This window comes from Bufo gargarizans, chromosome 1 (genome assembly GCF_014858855.1).
Source record: "Bufo gargarizans isolate SCDJY-AF-19 chromosome 1, ASM1485885v1, whole genome shotgun sequence".
Taxonomy (NCBI): Eukaryota; Metazoa; Chordata; class Amphibia; order Anura; family Bufonidae; genus Bufo; species Bufo gargarizans.
The window spans coordinates 172,391,732-172,402,508 of record NC_058080.1 but is presented as its reverse complement, the minus strand read 5'-3'; the positions used below and the strand labels follow the sequence as shown (position 1 = coordinate 172,402,508).

At 41.6% G+C, this 10,777-nt stretch overlaps 1 protein-coding gene across 2 annotated transcripts in view; it reads right to left on the bottom strand.

Moving 5' to 3' along the window:
• Positions 1–3,022: 3,022 nt before the first annotated feature.
• MAP9 (microtubule associated protein 9) overlaps positions 3,023–10,777 on the bottom strand; it is a 134,489-nt gene continuing 126,734 nt past the window's right edge. For both annotated transcript variants that reach the window (XM_044299082.1, XM_044299143.1), the window contains 2 exons: positions 10,077–10,209; positions 3,023–3,699 (listed from right to left, as the gene is read on the bottom strand). In XM_044299082.1, coding sequence (XP_044155017.1) covers positions 3,580–3,699; positions 10,077–10,209 — 253 coding nt within the window. In that variant the 3' untranslated portion in view covers positions 3,023–3,579. The remainder of the gene's footprint in view (positions 3,700–10,076; positions 10,210–10,777) is intronic.

Below are 10,777 nucleotides of genomic sequence, written 5' to 3'. Positions count from 1 at the left end.
AAATGGTTTTCACTTCACAGGTGTGCCCTGTCAGGTTTAATAAGTGTGACTTCTTGCCTTATAAATGGGGTTGGGACCATCAGTTGCGGCGTTGTAGAGAAGTAAGGTGGATACACAGCTGATAGTCCTACTGAATAGACTGTTAGAATTTGTAGTATGGCAGGAAAAAAGCATATAAGTAAAGAAAAACGAGTGGCCATCATTACTTTAAGAAATGAAGGTCAGTCAGTCCGAAAAAATTGGGAAAACTTTGAAAGTGTCCCCAAGTGCAGTCACAAAAACCATCAAGCGCTACAAAGAAACTGGCTCACATGCAGACCGCCCCAGGAAAGGAAGACCAAGAGTCACCTCTGCTGCGGAGGATAGGTTCATCCCAGTCACCAGCCTCAGAAATCGCAGGTTAACAGCAGCTCAGATTAGAGACCAGGTCAATGCCACACAGAGTTCTAGCAGCAGACACATCTCTAGAACAACTGTTAAGAGGAGACTGTGTGAATAAGGCCTTCATGGTAGAATATCTGCTAGGAAACCACTGCTAAGGACAGGCAACAAGCAGAAGAGACTTGTTTGGGCTAAAGAACACAAGGAATGGACATTAGACCAGTGGAAATCTGTGCTTTGGTCTGATGAGTCCAAATTTGAGATCTTTGGTTCCAACCACCGGGTCTTTGTGCGACGCAGAAAAGGTGAACGAATGGACTCTACATGCCTGGTTCCCACCGTGAAGCATGGAGGAGGAGGTGTGATGGTGCTTTGCTGGTGACACTGTTGGGGATTTATTCAAAATTGAAGGCATACTGAACCAGCATGGCTACCACAGCATCTTGCAGCGGCATGCTATTCCATCTGGTTTGTGTTTAGTTGGACCATCATTTATTTTTCAACAGGACAATGACCCCAAACACACCTCCAGGCAGTGTAAGGGCTATTTGACCATGAAGGAGAGTGATGGGGTGCTGCGCCAGATGACCTGGCCTCCACAGTCACCGGAATTGAACCCAATCAAGATGGTTTGGGGTGAGCTGGACCGCAGAGTGAAGGCAAAAGGGCCAACAAGTGCTAAGCATCTCTGGGAACTCCTTTAAGACTGTTGGAAGACCATTTCAGGTGACTACCTCTTGAAGCTCATCCAGAGAATGCCAAGAGTGTGCAAAGCAGTAATCAAAGCAAAAGGTGGCTACTTTGAAGAACCTAGAATATTACATATTTTCAGTTGTTTCACACTTTTTTGATATGTATATAATTCCACATGTGTTAATTCATAGTTTTGATGCCTTCAGTGTAAATCTACAATTTTCATAGTCATGAAAATAAAGAAAACTCTTTGAATGAGAAGGTGTGTCCAAACTTTTGGTCTGTACTGTATGTGTCACTGAGGCTGCTGCTCTCAGTGATGTAAATCCTGGAGGTAAGTGGCAACCAGTGATGTTAGATTGCTGAGTTTGAGGTAGCTGGAATTTGGGTCTCGAGGAGTGACTGAAGAGTTTGGGTGGGAAGGTCACTCTCATACTCCATCTCGTGTGTTACCACCTCACCCAGCTGGAAGCTAATTTAAAAGACACACTGCCGTGTGTGTGTGTGTTGGTCTGCAGAGGACTTGGGAGCATTCCTCTCCACAGTGTTCCAGAGAAGGGAAAAGACCAGACTTTGCACAAAGGTGACTCCTGTATTTTTGCCTGTTTAAAAATAAACTGTTATATGACACATAAGGGCTTAAAATAAGTGTTTATGTGACTGAACTTTGATGGGCTGAAGCCAAGCCATCAGTTGGAACAATTTTTTGTTGTTGTTTTTTTTCCCAATAAAAACCCTTTTGTTGCATCCAATCCTGCCGACAGCCTATGATTTGTAAAGCTAACTCCCACATTACATATTCGGATACACAGCAGCAGATGTAAGCCACTCAATAAATAGAATTATATAAAAGCCTAATCACTCCCAAAGTAAAGGCATTACATTTTCTAGCCAAACTACAGTATGTTCCCAGGAGAGGTAGCAAATGTTGTAAATCAAACATAAAGGGGTTGTCCAATTACAACAACTTGGACTTGGTTATCTCCGGCAGCTCCATATAGTCAGTATTTGATCAGTGTCTTCCAACAGTGATTGTGAGCCAAATCATTCAATATACCTTATCTCTTTGGAGGCTCCATTACTGATAGAAATCATTGACCAAAAACTTAAGATGGATTTAGCCAAACCAATAATTGGCCAGATTATCGGGAACGACTGTTCCTGAAAACACTCCTTCCCGATAATCTGGCCATCTGAATGTGCCACTGATCACCCGATGAATGAGCGAAATGCTCGTTCATTGGGTGATCCTGTCGTTCGTGCACGCACTACAATCATCATTCCTGGGCAGTAGATTGTGCTGTCTAAACAGCGATCTGCCACCCTGAAACAATGATTCTGTATGAGGATGAGGGATCGCAATAGTGATCCCTCATCCTCATAATGTGAAGGAGATCGCTGCATGGAAATACAATGGTCTCCTTCACTGAGGGAGCAGCCAACTGTCTGGAAGGAGAGCTTCCTTCCCGACAATCGGCTGTTCCATCGGCCCGACTAAACCCGCTTTTACTGTGTGAAAGCAGCCTAAGGCCTTATGCTGAAAGAGTCTCTGTTGGCAACCAATTGACAATACAGCAAGTCAAACAGCGCCGGTTTTATTCCATTTACAAGAAGCATAAATGGAGCTGTATGTGACCAAATGATTGTTAGGCACATTGCGCCTGCATTATTGTCTGCTCCAAATCCCCCTTGATTTTCATCCCGCATAAAAGATGTGATCAAAGCTAAAGGAGCGTTTGAAAGTGCATTTGCCCAATCATCAGCCTGTGTAAATGTTCCCTACAGCAAACAAAAGAAGCTTGCTTGAAAAATGAAGTGAATTTTTTGCAACCATTTTTTTTTTCGTTTCCTAAAAATAATTGGCCTGCTTTTGCTTCAACATCAGTGGTTACCAGACAAAATTTAATTGAGCCCTAAATTAGAGACGCCCTTGAAATACAATAAAATATTGTTTATTATTTTCAATATCATTGTATTTGAATATAAAAACATCAATCACTAGTGTCGGTTGTAATAATTACATACAAAAATGGCATAAAAATCAAGATCTGTAAATTTATGATGTCTGATAAATGCAATTTTAAGATATTTTAACTTTTTTTGTTGAAAAGGCCCTGAGCAATTTTTTATGTAAAATTAAAAATAAATTATGAATAGAAACCAAACCATAATATACAAATCACACTGCTTGCAGTATGTCCAGTTAAGGTCATGTTCACATCGCTGCTAGTTATTTGCGTTCTTCTGCCGGATTTGGCTCATAACTGGAACCAATGTTGCCAAACAGATCCCACTGACTAAGGTCAGGTCTATATAGAATTTTTACAATCCATTGATTGAACACTTATTTCTCCTACATTAAATTGCAGCTATTTATGTACCTGGCCAGTATCCCGCCCTTCTATGTAAAGGTTGTGAGCCAATATAAAAGAGTGCACAAAACTATTGGAAGATGATGAGAAATATTTATATCAGATGGTAGATATAGGAGCAAAAAGACTACAATCATCTCCCTGCTGGGATAGTTTTTCCTGGAGGACTCCATGGAGGAGGAGGGTCATCATCTAAAATAACCTGGAGCTTCTTCTGCTTCTTTTCAATCTTTTCTTTTCTTTCTTTCCTCTCCTGTGAATGACAGGACAAACTATGGATTAACAATAGCACAGCTTTTAGATTTTTTTTTTTAAGAATGGTGTTTCATACGCCAGTCAAATGGCTCATTTGTTGAAGAAGATTATCGGGAATGACTACTTGTATGAACTTTTGCTCCCGATAATCTGCCCATGTAAGGGTACTGCAGATCATCCTCCAATGCTTGTTCAACTTGTGAAATGATCTTTGGCGCAGACACCTGCTTACACAGCACAATCTGCTGCCCAGAAACAATGACTCTGACTCCAGTAGCCATTGCTCGTCCCCATACTGTGCAGCTCTTCACCTCCACTGACGAGCAGGCAATAGTCGGGAAGGAACAGTTCCTTCCTGAGAAGGCCCCTTTCACATGAGCGAGCTTTCCACGCGGGTGCAAAGGGTGAAGTGAACGCATTGCACCCACAGTGAATCCTGACCCATTCATTTCAATAGGTCTGTGTACATGAGCGTTGTTTTTCACGCATCAGTTCTGCGTTGCGTGAGAATCGCAGCATGTTCTATATTCTGCGTTTTTCCCACAGCCCTTGCCCCATAGATGTGAATAGGGCTCCAGTGAAAAACGCCTTGCATCCGGATGTAACCTGGATGCAACGCTTTTTTCACTGATGGTTGTTAGGAGATGTTGTTTGTAATTCTTCAGGGTTTTTTTTCATCCGCTTGAAAAAATGCATCAAAACGGATTGCACTCGCACAGAAAAAAACACTGAACGCAATTGCAGAAAAAAGTGACTGAACTTGCTTACAAAATGGTGCGAGTTTCACTGAACGCACCCTGAAGGAATCCATAACGCTCGTGTGAAAGGGGCCTATTTGTCTGCTAGTCGTCGTGGTGTAAATGCACCCTCAGTAAAAAGTCCAGTGGATTAAATAACGTTTAATTTATTAAGATGCACAACCGTTTGCCACAGACTGAAATCTCCACCAGCTATAAGCTGGCATTTCCAAATCACACCAGGAATGTTTTTTGATAAAAAGCAGAGGACCACCATATCCATTCTATAAACAGGACCTTTATGCCTGTACCACCACCAGAACAACAAGCAGTAACTTAACATCGAGACGACCATGTATAAACACTGAAGCTGGTGGGGAACGGTGAGAGGTGGACTAGGAGGCAGGAAATGAGAGGTTGGGCCCCAGAACGTGGACGCCGAGGTTGGCAAAAGACAACCCACTGGAAGCTGTAAGAGACGCAGCTCGCCATTCTTTTAAAAATAACTGCTCCCAAGTAACATTATATATCCACCTTTAAGAGACAGCTATCCTGTAAAGGAGTTGTATATCTACATGAAACGAAAGACAGTGTTAAAGTTAAAAATACAGAACTGCTGACCGGCAGGATAAGTGCAATACACATATTGTGGAGATTGATTAAAGGGGTTGGCCACTTCCTGGCTACTGTTTTTATAAGATGATTATATGGCACTTACTAATATAGTCTGTTGAAATTCTGAACCATTTTCTATATTTCATAAGGTATTCTCCCTTGCTGGTCAAGTCTTTTGTGCTGTCCACACGGAGGTCCTGTCCATAAAATGTCTGCTGATGGAGGGTTATGTGACCAGGCAAAACACTCAGTCTCCTCCATTGAAATACACTGCACCTGCACTAAATTCTCAACACTGCAAGTGCAGATGGTAGATACGGTGTACTTGAGTGGAGAAGGCTGAGGGATGTGTCTGGAGTGACTCTCCATCAGCAGCCATCTTATGGACAGGTCTTCTATGTGGAGATGTCTTATGAAATATAGCAAACGGCACAGAAAATCAGCAAAAGCAATTAGAAAGTGTCATATAGTCATCTTACAAACACATTGGTCAAAAGTAGCCACAAAGTGGCCAACCCCTTTAGGAGTCTGCTGTGAATCGAGACGCACATTTATCCTTCTGGGATTTGCGTCCCCACCTAAGCCTTGTTGGACTTGATGGACTTATGTCTTTTTCCAAACGTATTAACTATGTAACTATGTATGTAACATATGTAGACAGAAGGTACACTATATATACTGTGGAGTTTTAGCTCAATGGTCAGCATCAAACCAGGCTTTATAGAGACACAGACAGGCTTCTAATGTCCAAAGCTCAGGTTCTTTCCAGAATTTATTGAAAGCATATAAACAGGCAATAGGTATACAGGCTTTAGTTTGTGAGCGGCCTCTATGCTCTGTCCAGCACCCAGTGTACCTAGGGGTTTTTAAACCAGCCCTAGCCCAGCTGCACAAGTTAATGGGGCTTCCAGTCGGTCTGGACTCTGGAGGCTTTATTCTACCCAGAACATTGCACTTGAAGAAACAGCACTCAAACATGTCTTGTTCCGCTACCTAAGGGAGTAATGTGAACATGCATAGGTGAGAACCCTAAGGCCTCTTTCACACGGGCTTCGTGGGTGAGGGCCGGATACGTTCAGGGTCCATTGCGGGAAACCCGCGCGAGTAGGCACGCAATTGCAGTCAGTTTTGTCTGCAATTGTGTTCCGATGTTCAGTTTTTTCCGCGAGAGTGCAATGCAATGGTACCCAGACCCCAACCCGGACTTCTTCACGGAAGTTCAGGTTTGGGCAGGGTGTTCTGTAGATTTTATTATTTTCCATTATAACATGGTTATAAGGGAAAATAATAGCATTCTTAAAACAGAATGCTAAATATAATGTCAATTAAGGGTTAAAAAAATAAAAAATGAACTCACCTCATGCACTTGATCGCGCAGCCGGCATCGTCTTCATTCTTCTTCTTTCAGGACCTGCAAAAGGACCTTTGATGACGCCATGTGGTGAGCATGGTGATGTCATTAAAGGTCCTTTTGCAGGTCCTGAAAGAAGAAGAAAAAAGACGATGCCAGGTGCGCGATCAAGAGGATGAGGTGAGTTAATTTTTGTTATTTTTTAACACTTAATTGACATTATACTTAGCATTCTGTATTAGAACATGGTCATAAGGGAAAATAATAAAGATTGGGTCCCCATCCCGATCGTCACCTAGCAACCATGCGTGAAAATCACACCGCATCTGCACTTGCTTGCGATTTTCAAGCATCCCCATTCATTTCTATGGGGCCTGCGTTGCGGGAAAAACACTGAATATAGAACATGCTGCGATTTTCACGCAACGCACAAGTAATGCGTGAAAATCACCGCTCATCTGCACAGCCCCATTGAAGTGAATGGGTCCAGATTCAGTGCGGGTGCAATGCGTTCACCTCACGCATTGCACCCGCTCGGAAAACTCACCCGTGTGAAAGGTGAAATATATACCCCATCTACCACCTTTCCAGTCACTGTCTTACAATACATATAGGAGGTCATTTATTAAGACCAGCGTTTTAGACGGCAGTCTGAATAACCCCTGCGCTGGCGATGCATCTGCCCAAGTTATGAAAAGGTGCCGGTCTCTACATAACTTCGGTGGATCCACAGCAGGTTTAAGTTTAAGTAAGCTTCCTTGCTGGCTTAAATTTATACCATTTTCTATGCCTAAAACAGGTGTAGAAAATGATGAATGAGACAGGCCTGCCGGCCCGACCCCTTCCTCACCACCTTTTTTTAGACCTGGCGTGAGTGTGGAAAAGTCACAGATTGCGGCGCAAATAACATTTGCATTGCAATCTGCGACAGATATACACAAGAAAACTGGCTTATATCTGATAGTAAATGACCCCCATAGTATTTAAAGTATAACTATTATTATTTTTTTGGGAATATTGGATTCTGGTGATTAATATCACCTTCTCACTGTTCACTTTTCACTGTGTATTAAATTACCACAGTTCCACAGTTCTGTTTCCTCTACTGCCTACTTTTACCTGTGCTTACAATAGGGTTGCTAGGCAGGGTCCGTCTATCTGTTGATAGACAAAGCACGCAGCGTCACATTCCTGACAGCCAGGGACTGTAAGTAAACTAATAAAGCCAGGTACTCCCCAGCAGCTGATAACAGTGCCTGGGCTGTGTGCACTTCTCCCTGTCCCTGCGCTTGGCAGACGTTCCCTCACTCAGCAGAGCTGGAGAATGCAGAGTTGGAGCAGCGCAGACCAGGGAAGAGAGATCTGCCGTCTGCTCAGTGAATAAATGAAAGCAACATGTGGTAAGAGGGCCCCCTTTGTGCTGCAGGAGATTAACCTTTAGGGGGAGGGCTGTGGTTACTGACACTTTTGGGGGGCTATTGTTACTTACTTGTGAGGGCAGGTGGGATTAGCCTCAGGGTGAGGGCAGTGGTGGCCATTTTAACTGAATAGTGAGATTGCAGTTTTATGCAGACTGGTTGCTGAATCTTATTAAATATGGGGTAAGTCAGTCTAAAAGTAACTGATTCTGGAATATCATGTTATTAGTAACTACATATATGAAAATTTAAAATTAGGCTCTAAATGTGACAGTTATCCTTTAAGGTCCTGTTCTGTTGGTGATCTTATGAGCTGGAGAGACTTGATTTAACAACATTAAAGGCCGTTCTGTGCATTAGGGGTTGCAATTTGCGGTCCCCAATGCACGGGCACCTGTGGACTATAGGCAATCATATATCCATTGTTTTAGATGTTTTTTTTTCTTTAATTGGATTTTATGTATCATAATATAATAGTTTTATTAGGGTGGGGGTTTGATACATAACTGGCATCCTATACTTAATCCTTTATCATTTATTTTAACTTAAGCCCTTGGATACCAGAGTTTTTTTTCTTTTTTGCATTTTCATTTTTCTTCCCTGCCTTCTCGGAGCCATAACTTTTTTTATTTTTCCGTTCAAATAGCGGTATGGGGGTTTGTTTTTTGTGGGACAAGTTATACTTTCTAATGCCGCCATTTAATATGGCATATAGTGGAAAGCAGGAAATAAGTTCTAAATGGGGTGGAATCGGAAAAAGAAACACAATTCTGCTACAGTTTTACGGATTTTCTCCCTACAACATTCCCTATGCAGCCCTTCATTCTCTGGGTCAGTGGGACTACAAAGATACCACATATGTGTAGGCTTTTTTTGTGTTTTAATACTGAAATATTCAGACCCCTGTAACTTTTTTATAGTTATGTCTACTGAGCTGTGTGGGGGCTCATTTTTTGCTCATTTCCATAGAACTACAGTATAGGCTGAATTTGCTATTATCCTATGTTGGCTTGCCGCTAAGACTCATCATGTTAGAACGAAGGACTGTCTTCCCTGACCCCCGCTTGGGGAAGCTGGTCTTAACCCAGAAGCGAATGCTTCCAGGTTTTTTGCTATTAAGATGCTTGATCACGGCACCTAAAGGGTTGAATGCCTGCGTTCTGTATTATTGCTGGTCACAGACATTAGCCGCGGGACTCTGCTGTTTGAAACAGCAGAGATCCATCAGCTATGGAGAAAGCTGCGCGAACCGGCGGGTGCAATGTTTAAAGACCCTCCCATTGCAGTGAAACATAAGAATACTATATCAATCTGGTATCACCATAATGATATTGACTTGCAGATGAAGGCTGCCATGGCAGTTTTAGTCAACAATGTAAACCCCCTCCCTCAAAAAAATCTTAGATTTCAAGTATTTTTTTCCAATTTTTCAATAGAAGATATGGCAAATTAAATGGTGCCAATAAAAATACCACTTGTGCTACAAACAACAAGCCCCTCATGCGGCTATGTGAATGAAAATGTAGAAATGGCATGGGTCTTGGACCGTAAGAAAGAAAAAAGAAAGCGTAAATGGCTTAAACAGGTTCTACAGAATTAGTGCCCATGCACACGACTGTATTTGTATTTGCATCCGTTCCGCAAATTTGCAGAACGGATGCGGACCCATTCATTTCACACTGCGTGCTGTCTGCATCTGTACTTCCGTTCCGCGGCCCCGCAAAAAGGATAGAACATGTCCTATGCTTGTCTGCAATTGCATTTCTATCATATGGCTGGCATCTGTGTTTTGCGGATCCGCAATTTATAAGAGATTTAAAGGCTATGGACTTGGGGGGGGGGGGGGGACTTTTTTCTGATTGCATTTAACTCATTTTGGGCTAGAAACATTTATTTTTTTACAACATATAGCTAAACTTTTATCAAACTGATAAGAATATGGCTTAAATGAATTGTTTAGGAGGTCAGTAGATCAGAGGAAAGGCTTTACATGAGCCATCAGCTGACAGGACTGAGAAGTGATACTCTGCAAACAGACTTATTTTTTTAACCCTTTTATTAAAAAAAATGGCTGAACATTTTAATAAAGTCCACAGCCTTTAAATAATGAAAACACAAGTTTTACAGAAAAATTTCCTACAAAACCATATATACCGGTATATCAATATGTGAAGACAGACTTTCAATAAAAAGGAAATAAAATAGGAAACAATTAAATGTGCAGAAAATTTGATACTAGATTCTAGTAACTTACCAGCCATTGTTCGTATTTTTCCATGGCTATTTTCTCCTTCTCCTCCCTTTCTGCTTGCAGTGTCTTCAGCTTTTGTTTCTCAAGCATTTCTTGTTTTTTCTTTTCTTTTATTACATGTTCCTTGCGGTCACTCCTACATTATAGTAAAACAGTGAAGGAGTCATTTCATTTTGATTGTCAAGATGGAAGTTAGCTGACACGAGAGAAGCGGGCATACAAAACCTTCTTAGAATAGCGCCCTCTATTGAGTGTTCTTTCCGCATCCAAATACCCATTCTACAAAAGATAGAACATGTCCTATACTTGTCCACAAAATGCGGACCATGAAACCATTGAAGTCAATCGGTCCACATAAAAATGCAGACGGCACAAGGAACACTGTAACCTAAAAAACTTACTCTCAAAGCGGGACAAAAAATCATGCCTATACAAAAAATGATGTAAAATATATAGCTTTATTACATCAAATAAAGACAAGAAATAATAAATACATAGACAAATAAGTTAGGGGTAATAGTGTCAGAAAGGAAACAATAACCTAAAATGCTATGTGGAATCACAAGCCCCCCAAGTCTCGCAGCCCCCCGAAAAGAATGTAATACATGTCCACAACAATAAAGATGATCACAGATGAGATAAACGGTAAATATGAGTAAAGTAATAAACACCCCAGCCAATATCCAGTAATAACTAGTATCTAA